This window comes from Cetorhinus maximus, chromosome 22, assembly GCF_964194155.1.
Source record: "Cetorhinus maximus chromosome 22, sCetMax3.hap1.1, whole genome shotgun sequence".
NCBI classification, from domain to species: domain Eukaryota; kingdom Metazoa; phylum Chordata; class Chondrichthyes; order Lamniformes; family Cetorhinidae; genus Cetorhinus; species Cetorhinus maximus.
In genome coordinates, this window is record NC_135900.1 from 46,562,609 (window position 1) to 46,588,310 (window position 25,702).

Consider the following 25,702-nt stretch of genomic DNA (forward strand, 5'->3'; position numbering starts at 1 on the left):
GGGGGTGGGGCCCGCTCACCGATGCGTAAAATGACGCTGGATGATGTTGGGCGGAACCCTTGACGTCATCCCGGCCCATTTAAATTTTAAGGAAGGCGGGCCCACAGCAAATCAGCTGCGGGCCCACCGACCTGTCAATGGCTAATTGAGGCCATTGACAGGATCAATTATACAATTAAAGGACATGCCCGTCCAACCTCAAGGTTGGTGGGCAGGCCAGGAGCCCTGGCGGGCAATAGAAAAAACATGAAGCCTCATCCACCGGCAGGATGAGGTTTCATGTAGGGTTTTAAAAGGTTTAATAAACTTATTATGTAAATAATGAACATGTCCCATCTCATGTGACATTGTCACATGAGGGTGACATGTTAGGGAATTTTTTTTTCCTCTATTTTCATATTTTAAAAAGTGTCAGCGACCTCCCTGAGGCAGCACTTAGCCTCAGGGAGATGTGCGTTCTTTCATGCGTATGTGCGAAAGAGCGCACTCTTGCTTTTGGGGAATCCTCCCCCCACCCCGACACAGGAAGCGCATAGTGTTTCCTGCTGGACATCACGCTGGGCAGGCCTTAATTGGCCCGCCCACGTAAAATGGCGGCGGGGCCTGCTTCTCCAGCGGGGATCGGCTCCCCGCCCGCCGGAGATTGGGTCGGGCCCGCCCGCCCGACGGGCAGAAAATTCTGCCCATACTGCTTTTCCCTGGTGGAAATCACGGTGAGTTATGAGTGGGTGGTTGGTAGAGGAGGGAGGAGTCTGAAACATAATATATTGATCAGATAAAAAGGGGGAATAATGATAGAAAAACAGGCTTGGAAAATTAAAACTTAAGTTTTTTGTTCAAAAAAACTTCACCCAGTTATCATTAGATAATCCATTGTACATTAAATTCAGTATGTGGGGCACACATTTAATTGAAATATCATATAAGTACATGCAAGATTCTTGTAGGTTGTTATTGTGCGAAGTATTTTCATTGTTAAAGGTGTCATGCTATGTGACACACAGTACCTGAACTGTGCATTAAGTATCAAAACAGAAAATGCTGGAAAAACTCAGCAGGTCTGGCAGCATCTATGGAGAGACAAACATAGAGTTAACGTTTCAAGTCTAATATGATTCTTCTTCGGAACTGAAAGATAGAAATGTGATGGGTTTTATGCTGTTGAGAAAGCGGGGAGGGGCAGGTGGAGCAAAACAGAGGGTCAGGGATAGGCTGGAGGGCAGGCGAGATTAAATAACAGAGATATCATGGAACACAAGTCAAAAGGAGTGGTAATGATAGTTTTAAAGACTAAAGTTTTGGTCCAGAGTAGGTCCAGATTAGGAGAATAAAGGTCAGCACTGTCTGAAAGCAAAATAGCAGAATGTGTTAATTGCACAAAAAGGGACAGTGCTATCTGAAAGCAAAAACATGAGAACAAGATACAAACTGGCATTTGGGGGAAAAAATACAAAATGGAGGCCAGAGTTCTCCAGGTTCTGTCCTCCATTTTGAATTTTTTTACATAAAGCCCATCACTTTTCTACCTCTCTCCAGTTCCAAAGAAGAGTTATATTGGATTCAAAATGTTAACTCTGTTTCTTTCTCCACAGTTGCTTCCAGGCCTTCTGAGATTTTCCAGCATTTTCTGTTTTCATTTCAGATTCCCAGCATTCACTGTATTTTGCTTTTATTTTATGTATATTAAGTATATCACCCTCGACGTGCAATTTTATCAGTAGGTTCCCTGCAGTCCAAATGCTCATTTGAAATTTTTTTCAGTAAAGAATATTTTTATGCTGAATATAAGGACTCAAATATGGCTAAATAATCTATAATGTATATTTCATAATAACATGATTACATTTCTCAACTTGATCTTTTTGTCTCTTTTAATGCCTTTAATGCTTTGCTTGAAGCCCCCAGTCTTGCCCCCAAAACTGGATTTGCACAATATTTTTGAGCAGAACTGTGACTCTGAGTTGAATTTGGACCCTGGAATCTGCAGATGTGTGGTGTTCCTAAGTTTTCAGATTGCACCTTCTTTTCATTTCTTCCATTGATGTGAGCTCCGAGCAGTTTCAACATAATAGCTTTTCTTCATATATTTTTTAAAAACAAGCGGACAAATTTGAAAAGCTTGACAGAGGAAAAACTTATAGGGTGGAATTTTATGTGCCCTCCCTCCCCGCAGCAGCGAACAGAGGGAGGGTTCCCTCCTGTTTGGATGCCCTGTGTCCAATGGAGGCCCCCACCAAAATAGTCCCCAATCCCATGTGTTCCCCCCAATGCACTGCTGAAGTTGGCACCTTCACCCTCTCGCTAAGGCCTATCAGTCTGGCCCTGGCGAAAACCTGGACAAATCAGGCAAAATTTAATCCAGGCGAGGGGGTTCTCACCCGCCGGCTGGAAAGCTAGTGAGAGCTCCGCATTGCCTCCATTGGGGAAGACCTACTGTATTAAGTGCCGTTCAGGCACTTAAGCGGCCAACAGCCGGCCTTCTCTAGGATCAAGGGTCCTAAGGGTGTAAATCTTGCCCACTGAGAGCTACAGGCCAATCAGAGGTCAGCAGCTCCTCATTATTGTCTGGGGTAGCGGTGCTAGTTCCTGGCAACCCACCAGAAGCCCAGGATCAGCGAGGGACCCAGGCCACAGGTGAGTGAGGGTGGGATGGGTTTACAGGGAGGGGCTTGCTGGCTGAGGGGTGCAGGGGTGTCAGAAGAAAGGGCAAGAGAGTGGTTCTCAGCAGGCTCTTCTCTTCCTGTTAGCGGGTCCCTCAATCAGCACCTTTGAAGGAGGGGCAGACCCTTGGAGCCCACAAGCAAATTTGATAGGGTTTGATTTGTACGTTTCCCCTGTGTTCACCAGAAGATGACGAGGACAAAAGCCAAAAGAAAAGTTAAGCAAAAGAAACAGTAGAAAATAGGAGGGACATAAAGCCGAAGAGAAGAGACAGAGAGAGAGAAACATCAACATGAATGCAGCAGGGACTGAACTTTTCCTGTGACTTATAGGGATCCATTTTGATAATTTTACCATCCTGTTGGTGAGATCAAAATTGCTAAAGAAAGACTTGCAACAGGATCGGCCTGTTCCCATTTCGACCTGGGCAGAAAAAGGTGTTGGCCAGGGCTCCCACTGGGAAAATTAACTTATGCAAATTCATGTCTCATGACAAACATAGGTGCCTGATGCTATTTTAAAATTTCAATTGACAGTACACCCAGTGGAATTCCAGAGAGAGCAGCTTAACCAGCTGTGTTTAAGGCCGCTTTGAAAATATTAAAAATAAGTTTATTTAGAAAGCTGGAGCCTAAACGTTTAACACAGTCATACAAAATATCTCCACTAATATTTTACTAAAGACGTAATCAATTTATTTTCATGTAATTTTATATTTAAAATGTCATTGCCTATTCTTTAACAGTCTTCAACATATTTTAAAAGGTCTCTGCATGTTTGTAATTCTGCATTTGTCTATGTAAAAGTCACGATGGGGGCCACTGTTAACTAATGGACACAGAGCTGGAGGGATGAAAGCCTTAGCAACTGTAGTGAAAGACAAGGTTCATTTTAATAGTCGAGGCCTATTAACATTCCGCTGGCCAGCTGCTCACCAAAAAAGGCACCCAGAGGCGGTTCACCATAATTTGGTCCTGCAAGGATTGCACTAGTCTGACAGTCAGGATAAGTCATCGATGGGGATGGGGTGGGATGATTTAATTTGAAGGAGCACTTCTGCTCCTCCAGACTCCACGAAGATAAGTTTTAAACTTACCTGACTGATCTCCACTGTGGATGCTCTGCTCAGTAGGCAATCAAAATTGCATCGGGGTCTTACTGACACCATAGGATCCTGATTTAAATTTATTCTTAGGGTTCCTGCCTGAGTCCGGCAGGTGCCTCAATCACCCAAGAAAACAGTGGAGTAAAATGGTTGCCAAGTGGGAAAAGTGTATTAAGGCCATTACTTGGATTTTAATTGAAAGGTATGGTAAAATATGTCATTAAAAAGTGTAATTTGTTTTTAAAGCTTGCTGCTTAAAAACATAGATAAGGAGTCTGGACCAAATTTTCCCTCCAATTTGCCCTAATGCCCTATCATATGGTCCCTTGCATTTGCTCATAACTCAGTACTGAGGGATTCTGCCGAGTTTGGAAACTTCTGACTCTGCCCCTGCCTATAAGGCGAGCATTTGGCACAAGCCTGATATTCCTCACTATTCTAGGCTACATTTATCACTAATGTAGCTGCAAAAAGATACAATGGGGAGGGTGGGAATTAGTTCACAGAATACACTATCACCAGTAATCTTTCTAGAGAAATACATATTTCTACTGGATAGCATATACATTAAATTGAAAATTCCAAGATCCCTTCTGGATATGTACTCACCAAGAAGGCACATAGCATGTAGAAGCTAACAAAGTAGAAGAAAGCAAAATAGGTTCCACAGTTAGGTTCCGGCTCATGGAATGCTGACTCTTTCTCACAATGTTTTCCTGGGAGACAGGATAACATGATTTCCTGCCAGGCCTCACCTGTAGCACATCTGAAAATGAAAATCAGGTATGGTAATTTGTTCCATTAAAGAACTTTGAATCATACCACTATACTTTAAGTGGTATATGCAGGGTATGCTATATCCCAGTCTATATTTGGGGAGAGTGACAAAAAACAGTAAAATATATCTTGAAAATACTGTGAATCAACTTCATTGCTGCTCACCATGGTTGAAAGTAAACATACAAAAACAGATGAATGAGTTGATAAACCCCTCCAAACTCTTCCTCTGTATTTTTTATTATATGTTCTTAATTTGTGGAATAGTTTGTGAAATATATCACCGTTCCTTCACTGTCACTGGGTCAAAATCCTGGAACTCCCTTCCTAACAGTGCTGTGGGTGTACCTACACCACATGGACTGCAGCAGTTCAAGAAGGCAGCTCACCACCATCTTCTCAAGGGCAACATAAGGCAGATGAAATTTAATGCAGAGAAGTGTGAAGTAATGTATTATGATAGGAAGAATGAGGACGAGCAATATAAAATAAAGAATACAATTCTATATTCAGTGCAGGAGAACCTGTGGGAGTATGTGCACGAGTTGTTGAAGATGGCAGGGCAGGCTTAGGAAGTGGTTAATAAAGCATAATGAATAAGGAATAACACCACCTGCAAGTTCCCCTCCACACCACACAACATCCTGACTTGGAACTATATTGCTGTTCCTTCACTGTCACTGGATCAAAAGCCTGGAACTCCCTTACTAACAGCACTGTGGGTGTATCTACACTACATAGACTGCAGTGGTTCAAGAAGGTGGCTCCCTACCACCTTCTCAAAGGCAATTAGGAATGGGTAACAAACGCTGGTCTCACCAGCATGTTCACATCCCATGAATGAACAAAAAAAAAGTACGGGATCCTAGGCTTTATATATAGAGGCATGACGTACAAAAGCAAGCAAGTTTTAGTGAACATTTATAAAACAATGGTTCAGCCTCAATTAAAATATTGTGTCCAAATTCTGGGCAGCATACTTTAGGAAGGATGCGGATACATTAGAGAGAGTGCAGAAAAGATTTATGGGAATGGTCCCAGGGATGAGTGACTTCAGTTAAGTGAATGGATCAGAGAAGCTGGGGTTGTTCTCCTTAGAGAGGAGAAGGTTGAGAGGAGATTTGACAGAGGTGTTCAAAGTCAAGAGGAGTCTGAACAGGTTAGATAGGGAGTAACTGTTTCCACTGGTGGAAGGATAAAGAACCAGAGGACACCAATTTAAGGTGAATGGCAAAAGAGTCAACGGTCAGATGAGGAAAAGCTTTTTTATACTGTATGTGGTTAGGCTTAGGAATGCACTGCCTGAGAGTGTGGTGATGAAAAATTCAGCTGTGGTTTTCAAAAGGGAATTGTATTATTTTCTGAAGAGAAAAATTTTGCAGGGCCACAGGGAAAGGGTGGCTGAGTTTGCTGGGTTGCTCTTGCAGAGAGATGTTACAGACATGAAGGGCTGAGGGGCCTCCTTATGTGCTAACCATTCCATGATTCTCTTCTATACTGTTACTGGCTTGGAGTACACCACCCTCACAACCTATCCAGACAGTGCAGCCATTATCTAGGTAAAACATAATGGTCCCAAAATTAAATGAACTGTTATCCTGATAGTTGCGCTGAAATCTCAGTGGATAATGCTTTCCAACACTGGCCCCTACTGGAATTGGCATAGACATTAAGACTATACCTCATTTATCAGCAAGGGCCATGGAATTGGTGACAAGAAAACAGAGTTTCTGATGTAGGCCAGACAATGGGCAGAATTTTCTGTACCTGCTGGCATCGGGTGTCATGGCGGGCTTGGGCGGACAATATGTGGGAAGGCCAAAAATCGGTTTCACGACATCGTGAAACCAGTTTGCAATTATCCGCTCTGCCTGTCAATGGCAGACCATGTCTCCCACTACCACACATCGGGAACTTCACTGTAATACACCTGCATATCATTATAAACTCAGCTTGTCGGAACCATCCCCCACGTTGGATCATTCAGGCACTTCGGTGTGATTGCACGTTGACATGATTCACAACTGAACATAAGCGATGTGCCCTTGGTGAGCTGCACTTCACTTGGAGCTGAGAGGCTTGTTTGTCTACCTTGCTTCAGGCAGCACTCAAGGTCACCAGCGCCAGGCTTCGCAGGCAGCACCACGTCATTTTCAGGGGGGCTCACCGGCAGGTCTCTACTTATATGACCAACCATAAGGTAGGGGTGGCTTTTCAATGGCTGCAGAGCTATGGCTTGCTTGGGGAAGGGGCAGAAGTGGCCTCATGGAAGGGAAGAGGTTGCAGGGCTAGGGCATTAGTAGGTAATGGGGGTATCCCAAGGTGTGTGTGGGAACACTTGTTGATCCGTGCAAGTGGCCTCAAGAGGGTGAGGGCTGAGGAGGCAGTCTCTAGATGGAGATATGAGGCTCTGTGTGAGAGAGTGAGTGGTGATGTCTCTTGAGCTGGCAGTCAGTGAGATGCCAGTGAATGTGTGATGGGCTTGTGATTCTGTGAGTTTGGAGTGATGAGGTTGTTGCCTTTCCCTGGCGACATGGATGAGATCATTCGTTGTTCTGCACCAGATGGAAACCTCTTCTGTGCAGCATTGGCACTGACCACCACTGCCACCGTCTCCACCTCCCAAACTGGAGTGGTGAAAATGAAGGGCCTCCTGTGGCCAGAGCAGCGGTAGAGGGCATTGCGGTGAGCTCCAACGGTGTCCAAAGGGCTGCCAAGAATATGACACTGAACCTGGGCGGGGGCTGCAGTCTTCTTGCGTTTCGGGGCCATGTCTTCAGTGCGGCAGTCCTGGGCTGGAGGTACTGAGAAGTGTGCATGCGGTTATACTTTAAATATGGTGCCCGGTGTGCGGAAGCAATGAGGTGATGGCATGATGGGTGAATTGGAGGCTGCACACCAGTGAAACAGTGTGTTTCCCAGGAATGCATGATTAATGTGGCAGGATTGGGATGATATGGCGCAAAAAACCCACCATTGTGGCCAGTGGGTATGATATCCCTTTTCTGCCTGCTACCACACTTATGCAAATCTGGGACGATTCTGCCCAATGGCTTCAGTCTTCCCAATGTTCCACCAGAGGAAATTGTGACTCATCAAAGACTTAAAAAAGGACAAGCAGTATGACATAGGTAATGGAAAAAGAGAGCTGGTTATCATTGGCATACACATAAAACCTGCCCATGTAGGCAAGATTTCCTTGTGGACTTTGGGACCCTGATATCAGGAACAAATGAAGATCTCAAGCCCACACTTGCTGGCAGCCAGACAAAAGTTGCAATATTCCTAGAGGCAGCCTCCTTATTGACTGCCTCTGCATTAGTTATCCTATTAAGGATGGCAGGCATTGATGGGCCACTGGCCCAATTAGAAAATTGACAGCTCGAGTCTCAACAGCCCCACCAGGAGAGGTGGGTGCTGCTGAGGCAGGTAGAAGGGCTCAAGGATGCGTCAACACTGAGGCACCATTGGAGGTGTAAATTTAAGTTAACAATGCACAGTGAGTAAAGCAGAAGGCCCTGATGAACATTGGGAAAACCCTTTATGGGGATCGTTGGGACCATGGAGGCAGCTTTTCCCTTGGCGGGCATACAATGGGGCACAGACCTTCAGCTCCAATCACCTCCTACCTGCTGCAGGGAGCCCACCTCCATCAAGCTGGCAGCTTCCTCAAGCAGCAGGGGGCTGGTTTGCTGCTGACAAAATGCTGGCGAGCCCAAAAAGTAACCTTTACTTGGGGCCTTAAGTAAATTGGCAGCCCGCCTCCATGGAGTGGATGTGACCTGCATCCTGATCCATGCCTGGAAAACTTTCCCGGTGTTGGGAATGCGTTGGGGAGCTGTACCAACACAGCTCCTTGCTACTTTCATAGTTCCCTCGCCTCCAACCCACCCCCACTGGACGGAGAAATTCTGTCCTATGGCCTGAATTTTTTGCTTGTTGGGTGCATGCAATCGGTGGGCCCAGGAGTGGACGGGAAAGGGGCCCCCGACTGCGATCGGCCCCCGACCACAATTTCACGCTGGCTGGCCAGCGTGAAATGTGCACTGAGAAAAGCTCAGCACTGTCCATGGGGGCAGGGGATTTAGTGTTACAACCAAATGTTGCAATATCCAATGAACCTATTAGCCTACTGATGCCCAACATTACTGGGTCAACAATCTCATCAAACACTTAAATGCCCGACAAAACAAGACTCACAAATTCAACACAAATTTTTAATGAGTCTCCTTCTGCGGATTTAGTGGGTAAAAGAGCCTCAATCAATGTTCAACTCTCTCTCTTGTCCAGCGTCTCAGTTGGTGTGTAGCTCCCTTTGGTTGGTGTTTACTTGTAAACAGATCTGCATTTTATTCATCCCTAGCAACAGTTTGCTCGTCCCTAGTAACCATGCACAATTTATTAATCTCTTGTAACCGTACTGTGATTTGTTCAATCCTAGTATTTATATTACAATTTATTCATCCCTAGCACCAGTTTGCTCATCCCTAGTAACCATGCACAATTTATTAATCTCTTGTAACCGTACTGTGATTTGTTCAATCCTGGTATTCATATTACAATTTATTCATCACGAACAACCATGTCAGTTATCTGTAGTAAGTGTGCTGCAGTTTGTCCCTCCCTAGTAACCGAGCTGGATACATAGCAGCTGTGCTGAAGGTCAGTAACCATGCTGCTGATATTGAAAAGATCACCTCAAGTAGATAGGATCATAAAATAAGCTAATGAATACTGGATTTTATGATGCAAAGTCTGAACATAAAAGTTAATATGTAATGATGTAAGATGTAATAATAGGGGATAGCATAATTAGAGGAATAGATATTGTTCACTGAAGCAAAGACAGAGAGTCCCGAAGGCTGTGTTGCCTACCTGGTGTCAAAGTTAAGGACATCTCTTCTGGGGTAGAGAGGAACTTGGAGTGGGAGGGGAAGGATCCAGTTGTCATGGTCCACGTAGGTACCAATGACAAAGGTAGGACTAGGAAAGAGGTTCTGCTGAGGGACTACGAGCAGCTCGGGGCTAAATTAAAAAGTAGAACCACAAAGGTAATAATCTCCGGATGACTACCTGAGCCACGTGTAAAATGGCATCGGGTAAATAAAATTAGAGCGGTAAATGCATGGCTCAAAGATTGGTGTGGGAGAGATGGGTTCTGATTCATGGGGAACTGGCACCAATGCTGGGAAAGGAGAAAGCTGTTCCATTGGGATGGGCTTCATTTGAACCATGCTGGGACTAGTGTACTGGTGAATTGTATAAATAGGGTTGTAGATAGGGCTTTAAGCTAATTAGTTGGGGGAGAGGGTTCAATTGAAGGGAAGTTTAGAAAATCAAAAGTAAATGAGAGAGGAGAGGTACAGGGTAGTGAAGAGGTGAACGATAATCAAAGTATGACAGGAAGGGACAGAAAGTGTAAGTAGAAGCGTGCAGCAGAAATTAGATCCAGAATGAGTAATAATGATAAAAATTCAAAGCTTAAGGCTCTTTATCTGAATGCACGCAGCATTTGTAACAAAATAGATGAGTTGACACATAGAAATAGACAAATAGAAATAAATGGATATCACTTTGTAGCTATTCCAGAGATGTGGTTGCAGGGTGACCAAGACTGGGAACTCAATATTCAAGGGTATCTGATGTTCCAGAAAAGTAGGCAAAAAGGAAAAGGAGGTGGAGTAGCTGTGTTAATAAAGGAAGGTATCAGTACGGTGGTGAGTAGTGATATAGGTGCAATAGATCGTGATGTGGAATCAGTTTGGGTGGGAACAAGGAATAGCAAGGGGAAGAAGTCACGGGTGGGAGTCATCTACAGGCCCCCGAAGAGTTGTCTCACTGTAGGACAAAGTAAACATTGGGAAATAATGGAGGGACGTAAGAAGTGCGCTACAATTGTCATGGGTGAGTTTAATCTGCATATTGACTGGAAAAATCAGATTGGCAGGGGTAACATGGAAGGCGGATTTGTAGAGTGCATCAAGGATTGTTTCTTAGAGCAATACGTTGCAGAACCTACCCGGGAACAGGCTACTTTAGGTCTAGTAATATGTAATGAAGTAGGATTAATAAGAGATCTCATAGTTAAGGGTCCTTTAGTGGGTAGCAATCACAACATGGTATAATTTCAAATTCATTTTGAGGGCGAGCTACTTGGATCTCAAACCAATATCCTCTACTTAAATAAGGGCAATTACAGAGGTGTGAAAAAAGAATTGTCTAAAGTGGGCTGGGGAAATAGACTAAGGGGAAGGTCAGAGGATGAGCAGTGACAGACATTTAAGCAGATATTTCATAACGCTCAGCAAAAATTTATCCTGGTCAAAAAGAAAGACTTAATGAGAAGGATGAACCACCCGTGGTTGACAAAGGCAGTCAAGGAATGTATCCAATCAAAAACAAGGGCATACAAAGCGGCGAAAACTAGTTGTAGGTCAGAGGATTGGGAATTTTTTAGGGACCAGCAGCGGTTGACTAAAAAGCTAATAAAGAGGGAGAAAATTGATTATGGAAGTAAATTGGCAAGAAATATAAAAACAAACAGCAAGAGCTTCTATGGGTATATAAAAAGAAAGTGGGCATGGGACCGGAGAATTGATAATGGGGAACAGGGAAATAGCAGATAATTTAAACCAATATTTTGCATCGGTCTTCATGGTGGAGGGCACTATAAACATTCCACAGATATCAGATAATCAAGGAGCTAATGGGAGGAAAGATCTTGTAACAGTCTCTATCGTGACGGACAAAGTATTTGAGAAACTAATGGGACTAAAGGCAGACAAGTCACCAGGACCTGATGGCCTGCATCCAAGGGTTTTAAAGGAAGTGGTTGAAGATATAGTGGAGGCATTGGTCGAAATATTCCAGGACTCACCGGATTCCGGGAGGGTCCTAGCGGATCAGAAACCACAAATGTGACGCCCCTGTTCAAGAAGTGGGGAAGACAAAAAGCAGGAAACTATAGGCCAGTCAGCCTAACATCTGTTGTTGGGAAAATGCTGGAGTCCATTATTAAGAAAGAAATAGCAGGACATTTAGAAAAGCATAACATAATCAAACAGAGTCATCATGGTTTTGTGAAAGGGAAACCACGTTTGACAAATTTGCTAGAGTTCTTTGAGGATATAACAAGCAGAATTGATAAAAGGGAACTGGTAGATATAGTGTATTTGGATTTCCAGAAGGCATTCGATAAGGTGCCACATAAAAGGTTATTGCACAAGATAAGAGCTCACAGTTTTGGGGATAATGTATTAGCATGGATTGAGGATCAGATAACACACAGAAGACGGAGTCGGGTGTTATGGGTCTTTTTCTGGTTGGAAAAACGTAGTTAGTGGAGTGCCTCAAGGATCAGTCCTAGGGCCTCAATTATTTACTATCTATATAAATGACTTGGAGGAGGGGGCAGAGTGTAATGTATCCAAATTTTCTGATGATACAAAAATAGGTGGGGTGGCATGTTGTGATGAGGACATAAGGAATCTGCAAGGGTATATAGACAGGTTGAGTAAGTGGGCAAAAACTTGGCATATGGAGTTTAATGTAGCAATGTGTGAGGTCATGCGCTTTGGTAGGGAAAATCAAAAGGCAGATTGTTATTTAAATGGAGAGTCCAAAAGAGTGCAGCACAGTGGGATCTGGGTGTTCTTATGCATGAAATACAAAAAGTTAGCATGCAGGCGCAGTTAGTAATTGAGAAGGCAAATGGAATTTTGGCCTATATTGCTAGGGGGTTGGAGTTTAAAAATAGGGAAGTCTTGTTACAACTGTACAGAGTGTTGGTGAGGTTGCACCTGGAGTACTGTGAACAGTTTTGGTCCCTGTATTTAAGAAAGGATGTACTGGCATTGGAGGCAGTTCAAAAGAGATTCACTTGGCTGATTCCTGGGATGAAGGGGTTGACTTATCAAGAACGGCTAAACAGGTTAGGACTTTGCTCATTAGAGTTTAGAAGAATGAGGGGTGATCTTATTGAAATGTACAAGATTCTGAGGGGGATTGATAGGGTAGATGCTGAGAAGATGTTTCCACAAGTGGGGGAATCTCGAACTAGGGGACATAGTTACAGAATAAGGGGACACTCATTAAAAACTGAGATGCGAAGGAATTTCTTCTTTCAGAAGGTAGTGACTGGAATTCTCTACCTCAGAGAGTTGTGGAGGCTGGATCACTGAAAGTATTTAAAGAAGAGGTAGATAGATTTTTGAAAAATTGGGGAGCTGAGGGCTATGAGGAGCTGGCACAAAAGAGGAGTTGAGGCCTGGGGGAGATCAGCCATGATCTTATTTAATGGTGGGGCAGGCTCGAGGAGCTTAAAGGCCTACTCCTGCTCCTATTTCTTATGTTCCTCATGTTCCTTATGATGGATCTATGTAAGGCCACAATTGGAGCACTGTATGTTTTTTTGAGCTTTTCACTATTAGATGTTGAAGGAACAGAGAGATTACAAGGTAAATAGGATGCAATCTGGCTTGAGGAAATAGAAAGACCAAAAAAGACTTGAAAGAGCCTTAGTCCATATACTTAAATGTCACCCTCTGAATTTTTTAGGAGATATATTTCAGTTTATTTTTAATGGTCTTGTCAATATTTCCTCTGCCTAATCTCTGCAATGGAGCGCTTCACTAGCATGAAGAACTGCCAAAAGGTTCCAAATAAGACATATGGAATCATGTATGAGAAAAGGCTGCAGTGCAACTGCATAGCACACTGATGTGCCAAATAGTGATAAAGATGTAAGGAGCTGGGCTTTTTCCAATAATGGGACAGGAAAAACTGGAGGGAAAATCAACCTGGATTGTTGCCAGATATCTGCTAATGAATGATTAAAGAATAACAATAGCAGAACTTGAATAGTAAGAGGATTCCTGGTTTTCATTCAAGAAATAGTTTATAGTCAAGGAGGAATTTTGGATTAGAAGAAATTAAGGCCAGGAATTCAACTTTTTCTGGGATTTTAATACACTAATAATATAATTCTAATGCTCTAATAATACAATTACTAGCCTTATTTTTTTTTTCATGTGCTTTTAACATTCTTGAAACTCAGGCACACAATTTGTGATGAACTATTTGTCCAGACAATAGGTAAAGTTGAGCGATAGTTCACTTTGATACACTGAAATAAACAAAAAAGTACCAGATTGGATTAAAAGGCTGTAATTTAATCAAGCAGTTCAGATGGGTTCTGCATTGAGTAATGGCTATCTGGGATTAATTACAGGATAGAATGTAATTCAGGGGTTTAGAATAAGAGTTAACCAGGACTATTTACAAGCCTATAATTTATTTGAGGGGCTCACATGTTGCCATTTATTTGTCACCAGAATCTTGCCATTTTGTTGCCTGACACAACAATTTTCTTATTTCTGGATTTATTTGTTATTAATTAAAATGTCTTGTGAATTAATGAAGTTTGTTTGCAAAAGTTCACACTGAGGAGAGGTTTGTTGCTGGCTTATTTTTTTAAAGATGTAGATGGCTAAAAGAATCTAGGAACCCATAGAATACCGGCTGCTAAAGGACCTGACAGAGTACCAGGCTACTATGAATGGAATTCACCATCTCTAACATAACATCCAATACTATATCAGAACTTAAAAGTCAACATTACTGTTAATGAGATTAATATTTTCTTGTTATGTGGCAGCTCCCCCCAAAATACTACTTCTAACTTTTACTCTAATCCTAATTTGGACTAGTCTGACCAAGAGGCTAGACACGAACCTGTCCTCAAGATTTTGTGCCAGTGATGTTCCATCACGAGTAAATGGGATACTATCAAGTGCACGAGTGGCCCTGGTTGGAACTCTATCTCCTTCCTATTCTGCTCTCAACTCGATTAACTGTATGAGGGATCATGTTGGTGAAGTCACACATATAACACTGCTGATCTGTACTAATCATTGTGTTTATCTCCTTTCTTTATCTGGAGGAAATTTTGACTTTTTCAGCCCGCAGGGAGCAGCTGGATGGGGATAGTGAGGGTACAGTGCAGGAAACCTAAAAGTTGGATTCCTTGCCTGTAAGCTGGCCTGATCTACATGCTTGGTTTCCAGTTGGGTGGGGAGTAGTGGAGTAGTCCGGAGGAGTAGTCCTAACTGGAGCGGGGTAAGAGGTGGCAATCTCTGAAGGTGCGTGGGTTGATCCCATGGAGGATCAATCCTAGGGTTGGGAATGGGGGTGACCTGTTCCCAGTGTTGTGGAGGGTGTGGTGGGGGGAGGGGAGTTTAAAGATCAGAGGCCTAAGGGATTGAGGCTGGGAAGGGGGAGATCAGAGACCTTGCAGGGAGTGGTGGTGGGTGGTGAAAGGGCAGGGCGAGGGGAGGAGACTGGAGTCTTCTGAGGGAGGTTGGATGTCTTGTTGGGCACATTGGGGAAAGTGGGGGAGAAGGTCAGAAGGGTGGGGTGATGTCCAATCGCAGGAAGTTGGTACAGGGAGGCATGTCAGATACAGTGGTGAAGAGTAAAGACTTACCTCCTGATACAGCAGTCCCTCTGGGGACGGGTTTCCCAAAGTTCAGGAAATCCAGCAGGCCAGGGTTAAATTTCAAATGGTGACACACAGGCTCATTATAACATGTAAAATGTCAAGCTGCATCCTGGTAGTGGATAGTTTGGGGGTCAGGATTCAGACTTTTAACATTTTAATCCCTCCAGGAAAACCAAAGCCCAGTTTGGGTTAAAATTTCCCTCTGTCAGCACACATGTTATGGTTCTTATATCCACCAGGTGGAGCTGCTGGTCTTTGTTGCAGATTCCAGAAACTCAGTGAGTCACTGTTTACAGTATATTCATTCAAGATACACTGCATGTCAGTTACTAGGAAACTTAACATTTACTCAGATGTTGATTTCTCTATCTCTTATGTTCTACCAGAACAAATCATTAAACGTAGCAATGCAAATTAACAAGGTCGTAAAAAAAAATGAAAAAAAAATCCACAGCAGTTCATCTCTAGGTTGAAACCCAGAGAAGTTGGGCATGAAATTCAGATCTGTAACACTACTGTAGCTGCACTTTGGAAGCCAGAGACTCTCCGAGTGGACTCTGGCCCCTTCTAATATGGTGCTCCATACTGGTAAAGATGCTTGTGCAGTCTTGTCAGATCGTGCTGCCAAACAGCTGTACTGGCTGATTTGATGCTTGATATACAAACTTGGACCATAGAGGTCCATTTGACGTATTTGATTGCCACTTGTTAAAAAACATTCATAAAGCTGCAAGAGAGATCCACCACTAACATCATTTAAAGGACCAGAGACCCAACTTGTAGCTAAGTCAATTTACACTAACTCCTGCTATTGTAAAGTCTCTGGAAGTGTATTTGGAAATGTTTTGGTGAGTTTCTGAATTTGGCAGGGAGTGTTGCTGCATTCTCAGAGGGAGGGCAGAGGATTTAGTGGCCTGTCATCACAAAAGCTGAAAGAGGTATGGGGGATGGAGTGGTAGTGCCTCTGGATCTGCAGTATGACCGGGCAATGGAGCAGAGTCTACAGAGAAGTCATGCTCTGCGCAATGCCCTCAGCCATGTTGGTATTGATTCAGTGTTCCCCTGTATCTCACCCCCATCAGAGTTCCCTTTAGCAGAACTCGTCTGCAACCTTGCCCTCTGGTGAGTTGGCACTTGAACTATCCTTTCTCATTGGCCTGGCTGTGGCCTACTCATGCCCACCACATGAAGGCACCAACTCCGTACTAGCCCCCAAGGTACATGCAATGTCAGTGTTTGAGCTGGTAGCTACGAGTCTCAAATCAGACGACGCAGCATCTTCATCAGTTTTGTGGTGTTACTCCTCTCTTTCTCCTGGGTCTGATGTGGCTGGGCTGGTGGCAATTCTTGGGCATCTGAAAGCAGAAAATCAGAAAGTGGATGGCTGGGGTGAGGGAAGGAGGTTGGGGAGGTCCATGGTCACCCCATCAGCAGCTTGCACACCATGCCAAACGGCAGGATGAAGGTGAGCTGAGAGTTGAGCAAGGGCATAATACAGGAAAATCCTCAATGTTTTTGGTTGCGTCGAATGCTATGAGCACTGTCACAGCCGGCTCCATGATGTAGAGAACCATCTCCTCCATAGGAGGAGATGCAGGTATCCTGATTTTCCACTAGTTCTGCTGTGCTCCCTTCTATTGTGTGCCACCTTGCCCTGCAAAAGAGAAGGCAGAATGACAGTGATTGAATAGCACTTTGTTTGGGTGATGTGCTTGCCACAGCTGAATAGCTGGAGGTACGTGGAGGCAACAAGAGGTGGCTGTGAGGCCAACATCAGCGGAATGCATGTGAGGGTGAGGCGGAGTAGCTGAATGTTCAGCATAAGTCCTGAGTGCCAGGGACTGCTGCTGGGTGAGTGACCTGGATGCAATGCATTGATCAGCAGGAGGGGTTGGGGTGCAGTGGATATGGGATGTCATGCAAAGATAGATTCACTGACCTTGACCACTCGGATGAGGTCATTAGACTCTTGTGACTCTGCTGCCAAGTCCTTGGGGCCAGACTCCTCGCATTGACCTCGCTCGTCAACTACTCCCAATCCTTTCTGAGCTTGGTCGATGGGCCTCCTGCTCTCCCAACCAAACCTGGAGAAGCATGGCCTCTCTCCTCCTGTGCACCTCCATGATTAAGGCCTCAAGTACCACAGCTATGAGCCCTCTCTCTGTCTTGGTGTTTCATTTTCTATGTTAAGAATTGCAGCATTCAGCAGCAGACTCCTGTGATTCAATATGGCTACTCTTTGGGAGGATAGACTTCCTTTAAAGAGTATGCTGGCTGCACCACATGGCTTCTTGACTCACTGCTGAGTGCTTAAACAGCCAGCAGCACGAGCCTCACTCAACCATGTGCTACAATCATGCCAATGGGAGGCAGCACAAGTTTGTGAGTTGCTTCTCTCAATGGGTCATACCCAAACTTTAGCTCACTACAAACATGTATACTAGCTTGATTAGATCACACTTAGGGAGTACTGTGCATAGTTCTGGTCTCCACATTATAAAAAGGATATAGAAGCATTGGAGAAGGTGAAAAAAAGATTCACAAGGATGATACCAGAACTGAGAGGTTATAATTATCAGGTAAGATTAAACAGGCTGTGCTTTTTTATTTAGGAAAGAGAAGGCTGAAGCAGTTGCCTAATAGAGTTTACTAAAATTATGAAGAGGTTTGATAGGTTAAACATAGAGATGTTTCCACTTGTGGGGAGTCCAAAACTAGAGGCCATAAATATAAGCTAGTCACTCATAAACTAATAATTGAAGTGTACAAGATCCTGAATGGCCTTGATAAGGTGGACATCAAAAGGATGTTTCCTTTTGTGGGTGAGTTGAGAGTTGAGAACTAGGGGCCATTGTTTTAAAATTAGGGGTCTCCCTTGTAGGACAGACATGAGGAGAAATTTTTTCTCTCACAGGGTTGTGCAACTTTGGAACTCTGCCTCAGAAGGCAGTGGAAGTGGTGTTAGGCAAGGGAATCAAAGGTTATTACGGATAGATGTGAATGTGGAGATCGAAACACAAGAAGATCAGCCATGATCTTATTGAATGGCGGAGGAGGCTCGAGGGGCCGAATGGTCTACTCCTATTCCTTTTCCTTATGTAAAATCTTATATAATAAGGAATTCAGGAGAAACTTCTTTAGCCAGACAATGGTTAGAGTGTGGTGCTACCAGTTGAGATGAATAACATAGATACATGTAGCGCAACTAGGTAAGTACATGAGAAAGAAAGGAATAGAAGGATTTTCTGATAGGGTTAGATCAAAAAGGTAGGAAAGGCTTGTGTGGAACATAAACAATGGCATAGAGCAGTTGGGCTGAATGGCCTTTTTGTTGCTTTAAATTCTAGATAACTCTATATTCACTGTCTGTAATGCACTTTACGGTTTCTATAATGTGAGAGCTTACTTAACAGGGTTTAACTGTGTTACCAACTCTGGCCCTTCTAATTTGTTTAAAATGAGGGAAGTTATGATCAGGATCAAACAATGCAAGTAGGTGCTTTGAGGTTGCATGCTAATCCACTCCTTTTTAAGAGAGTATTTTTTAAAAATTGTAGGGATTTATATATGCATACATTTACTAGTTGTATGTTACTAGTTGTTAATTCTATTTTTTCTTGCTTTTCACAATTCTTTTTTGAATGATAATTTATTTCAGATCATATCAGAAATGGTCAATAAAGCAAAGGTGAAATACAAAGCAAATCTGCCAGCAGAAAAAAGAGCAAGTTAGAAATATGGGCCTTATTGTGGCTTTGCCAGGATTCGTTCCATTTGCACCAGACCTTTAAATTGTGGTCGGCGAAGGAGGAGCCGTGAGTGGATCTTCTGGCTCTATCTGCATATCAATGAGACATATCAGAGAAGTTCCTAGAAACTGCTCCCTTCACTTCCTTGAAAGGCAACTGTGAAACAATTGAGACCTAGTGTAAATCATTTTGAAGCCTTGTTAACTCTCCAAGTTGTGTGGGTGCTTGAATGCACAGCAATCAGGGATGTGCTGTATGTAAGGAATAAACAGGTTGCACCAAGGTAGTGGTCCCTTTAAGATGCATGAATGCACAGCCATCTTGAAGGAACCATGTGGTGCATCAAATGGGCTGCACAAAGCAAAGGGAAATTGTACTATAAGGGTGTTCGGCATAGCAAGGGTTAATGTGGGACTGGGGAACAGTACCCCCACAGTGTGATGTAAAGGGTCACATGACAAAGGACATGTGTCAGTCTAAGAGTATGCAGAGACCTTTGTTGAAGTAGGCATGGAGTTCTCATAGTCTGGGCTATACCTTATATATGCATATAGTTTTGTGTTACCAATAAACACTACTTCAATCTTTCAAGCCTCTGATGCTCTTCATGAGACCTATTGAACAAACCTTTACAACATGGTGATAGCTCATGAACGAACTCAGAACCAAAGAGGCTGGTGAAGGATCTGGAGTTTGAAAAACGAAAGGACTAGCATCCTGGCCTGACTGAAGTGCACCTGGAAGACACAGCTGGAGATCGCGTAAACAGAAGCTCTATTGCAGATGTGGATGAAGAAGGGCAGAAGAAAAATCCATTGTGCAGCTAAAGGATTTCACCACAGCATGTGGAGGGCCATTGTGAATCCCCATCGACTGCAAAGGCAAAGGACCCAGCAAAGGTGAGCAAAAGAATTCCATTCTAAGGCCAGCCAGCCCCAGTTCAGAGGTGGCAGATGGCGCCATACCACATGGCGACTATGCTCCATGAAAATTTTTATGGCATTACTCCTTCCAGGGCTCCACAGGTGACATCTGCAGGATCCCACAAGCCTCCACACACAAGTGCATCCATGAGGTCACGGACTCCACATTCGCGAAGGCACACAAATTTGTGCATTTCGCCCGGTATCAGGCAAGCCAGGAAACGAGCACTGGGATTTGTGCAGATCTCTGGTTTTCCAAAGGTGAAGGGTGCCATCGATTGCACTCACGTGCCACTTAGATCTCCGTGGCAATAAGCAGTGCAGTATTTGAAATGCAAAGGCTTCCAATCACTGAATCTTCAGCTGGTCTGTGACCACAGCAAATGCATCCTGCAGGTCTGCGCACGATTCCCAGGAAGTGTCCACGGCTCCTACATTCTCAGTAAGTCTCAAATCCCTGAAATCTTCCAAGGTCCAGAGAGGCTTCAGGATTGACTCCTCGGGGACAAGGGCTACCCACAGAAGAAGTGGCTGATGGTGCCCGTGTGGTGGCCTCAGATTGCAGCAGAGAGAAGGTACAAAGTGGCTCATGTGCTGCCACTCGCACTTTGGTGAGCAAACCATTGGGATGTGGAAAATTAGGTTAGGGTGTCTGGACTGGTCTGGTGGAGCCCTGCAATACAGTGCGCAGAGGATTTCACGTATTGTTGTCGCCTGCTGCGCCCTTGACAACCTTCCACTGCAACGGGGGGAGGAGCTGCCTGAGGAGGAGATGGAGGAGCTGCATACCTCTTCCGATGAGGAGGACGCCGACGGGGATGAGGGTGATGAGGTCCCCAAAGGTGAAGATGATGGCGATGAGGCTATCACGTTGCCCAGACGAGGCAGGCACACTCGGGAGGCCCTCATAGCTGCTAGATTCGTGGAGGATGATGACGACATGCAATGAGGACACAATGCATCAGTGAACTTTTGACTCCTGTCTGGCTGACGACAGTGCACATACCGTCTGTGATAAGGCTCCTATGATGGGGATGCAGCGGATGCCCGTAGTCCCCACCTTCCAGGAGGATGATGCAGTGGGAACACCCCATAGATCCTCACGTTGCTTATGTGAATGTCTGGCTCCTGTCTGGCTGATGGCAGCTTGCTTGCGCTCTGTGAACAGGGTCATATCATGGAGATGCAGCGGGGAAACTTTAATTTCCTCTGACCCTGTGGCATCCTTCATGAGCTGAACCCTTCAGGACCCACACCGTCACCAGACACAGATGCTGATGAGATGGGGGCCAGCTGCACTTCTAAGGTGCTGGAAGCACAAAGAGAAAATGACGGAACTCTGTACTGCTCGCCCAGGACATTCTGGCAGCAATGATAAGCCCCATTGAGGTGCAGGCATGACTGATGTGACCAGTGACAGCGAAGGCACACCACAACATGCAGGGAAGGTTGCACAAAGCACGGGGTGGAGGCCCTGGACTGAGACACCTGCCTTTATCTTGTGCAGGAACTAAGTTTTCACCAGGCTGACACAAACACTGCTCATCATGACAAGTAGTCATAGGCAGGGTGACATTGTTGGGACTTTACTTACAATAGTTAACATTATGTACAAGTGATTAATACCTGTGCCCATGAGGTGAAACTACGTTTTCTTAACCTTCCCAACCCTGCTGCTATGTCTTGGTGCTTCTCCGATATCCACAGTGGAGGTGGACACAGCATGCTGACTGCTGCGCCTTGTCTGTGGTGACCTTGGTGGGCATCTTTTGGAGGGCTGAGACATGGAGGGCCCTGGCCCTTTGGGTATCCTGCTGTGGGGCAGGTGCACCCTCTTCGGCCTGTGAGCTGGAGCTGATGGGGTCGCAGGACAAGGGGAGTTGGATTGGCTGGATGTTCCCGGAGTGACCTGGGTGGATGGCCCCAGGTGTCGAGCTGCTGGTCCTCCTCCCTATGGGTCACCGACGGCTCCTGGCTGAGTCCTTGAGGAGAAGGGGAAGTTGGAGTGAGATCCAGCTGCCCCACACCCCTCTCATGTTGACATTGTTGGAGGCTATCTATGGCATCAGTAATGGAGTTCAGTCTGCGAAGCAGTGCAGGAGCAATGTCCTGGACCAAGGTCTCCATGGCAGCTGCCATCCTACCAGTGTTGACCTCGGTGCGTTGGCATAACAGGCAATCACCTCGGACTGAAGGCAGATGGGCTCCTCCATTATGCCTTGAAATATGAGGACTGCAGCTGTCATCCCTTCATGATGTTCCCGTAATTGTCGCCGCAGCTCCAACAACTGATTGAGGACCAAGTCCAGAGGCTCATCATCTGACTCAGACTCAGCAGATCCCTTGCCTCCATCAGTCCTCCGAGTGCTGGTGACCTCGGGTGTCCCTACCCCCGCCTGTTGTGGAACAGATTGTGTGCCGTGCTCAACAGATAGTGAACCCGAGCCTGCTGTACATGTAAGTCCTACCGAGGTGTGTGTCGCTGCGCTGGCAGATGGTGTGGGTGAGTGGTGTGACGGGTCTTCGAAGGTGCTGTGCTCAGAGTCCTCAACCAAGCTGCTGTCAGCATTGGAGTCAGGGTCAAGGTTGCCTGTGGGCGACGTGGCAGACGTGCCTATGAGAGAAAGTGGAGATTATTTGTGCATGGCTGCCATGGTACACAGAACAGTGGACTCACCGTTGCCAGATGGATGACCTGGTGCATGATCCTCACTTGAATGCTTGGTGCTGACCTCGTCGTCGCTGCAGGAACGGTCCACCTCCTCTCCAGCCAGCTCTACCACGTGGTCTTTGAAGGGAGTGAGGACTTTGGTATCCGGCACTCCACCCCTGATCTGGGACCTCTCCCATTTATTGTGCACAATCTTGTCCTGCGTAAAGACATATGGAGAGAGTGTAAGTATGGCGCATGCCAGGGCAAATGAGAAGGATGCAAGGTGTGCGTAAGCATATGTGTGTGCTGATTGGAGCCATAGACAGGATGAGGAGGCGATCTTCAGAGGAGATGAGGCAATGAGGCCAGATGGAGATGTGAAGGTGTGTGTGTGAGAGAGTGAGTGGCGATGTCCCTTGAGCTGGCAGTGAGTGAGATGCCAGTGAATTTGTGATGGGCTTGTGAGTGGGTGAGTTGAGATTGATGAGATGGTTGACTTACCCTGGTGGCACAGATGAGAATGTTCACCCTCTTTCTATGCTGGATGGCTGACCTCTTGTGGGCAGTGTTAGCACTGGCCACTGCTGCCACCACCTCCCAAACTGGCTTGGTGATGTTGCTGCCCCACCTGCAGCCAGAATGGGGGTAGAGGACATCACAGCGGGCCTCCACAGCATCCAAAAGGTGTTCCAGGGATGCATCACTAAATCAGGGGGCTGCAGTCTTCTTGCCTTTCGGGGCCATGTCTTCTGTGCAGCAGTCCTGGGCTGGAAGCACTAAGAGGTGTATGCGCGGCTGCAGTTTAAATATGGCACCCGGCGTGAGAAAGCAGCGAGGTGATGGTGCGGCGGGTGAATCGGAGGCCGCCCACCAGAGAAAGTGTGCTCCCCATGAGTGAATATTAACGAGGCGGGAAGGGGATGATATGGCGCAATAATCCGCCATTGTGGCCGACAGGTAAATTGACTTTTTTCCCACCTGCTACTGCACTTTGTGTAAATCTGGAACGATTCCACCCTATGATTCAAACTCCAAATTAACAAAGCTTGTCCAAAGTAACTGAACCTACCACTCCTCCAAACATGACCAGAGCGTGATCTGAAAGAATTGTCAAGCCTCCAGATAGTCCGAATTTAAAAGTCAGAGACTTGAGGTGGGGAGAAAGGATAGCATGTAAAGAAGGATTATGCTGTAAATATTTGGCATGAAGACTTGGGGGGAGGTGTAGTGTAATGTCATTCAGCATATTAAGGGTTAATGTGGGAGAACAGTACCACCCACAGTATGATGTAAAGGGTCACATGACAAGGGTCAGTCTAAGAGACCTGCATAAAAGTAAGCATGGAGTTTGCTCAAAGATAAACACCACTGTTCAACCTTACAAGCCTCTGAACTTCTTTGTGAGACCTACTGAATAAACCCTTACAACAGAAATTAGAGGAAGCATTGCTTATTAATCCTTCAAACCTACACTAAGGTGAGGTAATAGGCCTCCAGGGGACTTCGCTTTACCTTATAAGGGTGAATTAGCTCAGTCTGGGGTGGCTGTGGTTGATGCGCCCCTCCAGTTGTCTGTGGCCTCCCCTGGTTATGAAAACAACTGTGCCCATGGAGTTTACGTTGGATTTTTCAAACTTGTGCAAGGGTTGCTCTTTTGGACCCCAGGAATTTCGAGGCCTCCGAAATTATTTTAATTCTGTGTAGTGCTTTCTTTATTTCATTTTTGGTTGGGAGAATTTGGAGCTGCTGTGAACATAAATGTGAGATTCATCTGATAAGCAAAATCACTATGTTTTCTGCCACTAGAAGAAGCAACATTTATATTGCTCATTGGGAGCCCCTTTATCAAGAAACCATGTAATGTATTATTGAAACACGAAACAGACTTTACCAGAAAGATTTGAGAACCTGAATGTCCTGACACAATCCTTAATCAGTATACCCACATAAATTATGTAATTATGCTGTTAAATATAACTGACATTATGCAATCCCTTCAGTAAAATTGTACCTTTTTGGCTGCAAGTCCTGACATTATATATCTTTAACTGATACAGATAAAACATACATTTTTAAAAAATGTTATGGGGTGTCGATAGAATAATTTACTCTGTGGTTCCTCAAAGGAATGCAGCTAAGTTTCAAGATTGGATTCTATTACTGTTTTGCAATTGATGTATTGTTGTTACTGCTGGTTTTGTCATCAGCAAATATTTTGTGATATAGAGTTACAGGATATAGGATTTACATTACATTCTAAAGTAGATGGTGACTTTCTACCTGCAACTTGAAAATCAAGAATACAAATAACACGGATACAAACCAAAGAACACAATGGGCAGAATTTTCTGCCTTCCGAGCGGGTGAGCCCGACCCAATCTCCGGTGGGTGGGGAGCCGATCCCCGCTGGAGAAGCGGGCCCCGCCGCCATTTTACGTGGGTGGGCCAATCAAGGCCCATCCAGCGTGACATCCGCTGGGAAGCGCTATGCGCTCCCTGTGCGGGCGGGGGGGATTCCCTAAAAGCGAGAGTGCGCTCTTTCGCGCATGATGGTGAGCCTCTGGAATCGTCCATTAGGTGGCAGATGCTGGATGTCCAGCAGGATATGTGGCAGGATCTGGCAGAGGTCTATGAGAGTCTGCGTTGCGGGTCTCCGTTGTGAAGGAGTCCATGTGGAGCGTGAGCAGAGTGTTGACCCTCATCGCCGAGAGCACTGTCTCCTCCATTGAGAGAGTGCTGACTCTCATGGAGGTGCAGCTCCAGGGACAGAATCAGGAGTTGACCTCAGGTGGTCAGTGCTAGTCTGGGAGATGGATGAGGCACGCAGTATCCCAGCTAGGCCCATCAATGGTGAGCAGGGAAGTCCAGAGTGACCTCACATTGGCACATGAGCTGCTCATCTCTGTGGGCTCCTGTCAGGGTATTCTGGATGATGGCAGCAGCTCCTCCACCCCTCCGCCTGTGACCGTGGCATCTGATGAGGCTGCGATGACTGGGGAGATGCCAGCCGTGGCACTGGCCACCCCCTCTTAGACAGGGCCAGCACAGGCTCCACTGGCCAGAGGACGACCGCCAAGGTCATCAAGGCCAATAAGACAGCAAAGCCAGCAGGCTGTCTCCAATGCCGGAGCCAGCGAGGGGCAGGCACCAAGATGTAGCACTCGCAAAGGTAAGTATAAGGCACCATGAGCATGAGAGGGACAGTTCACGGGTGATTTCCTGTTCATTTATGTTTGGTTTATATCTCTGCTGGTGTGGACATCAACACCAGTAATTGTAATGTCATAATGATTTCAATCTGATGATAACATTAAATTTGCCTTGGTTCTGATGGCC

General features: G+C 45.3%; 1 protein-coding gene across 1 annotated transcript in view; it reads right to left on the reverse strand.

Annotated features, from left to right (window-relative positions):
• cacna1c (calcium channel, voltage-dependent, L type, alpha 1C subunit) overlaps nt 1–25,702 on the reverse strand; it is a 1,337,968-nt gene that overhangs the window by 173,626 nt on the left and 1,138,640 nt on the right. The window contains exon 36 of the mRNA XM_078568241.1: nt 4,376–4,532. Coding sequence (XP_078424367.1) covers nt 4,376–4,532 — 157 coding nt within the window. The remainder of the gene's footprint in view (nt 1–4,375; nt 4,533–25,702) is intronic.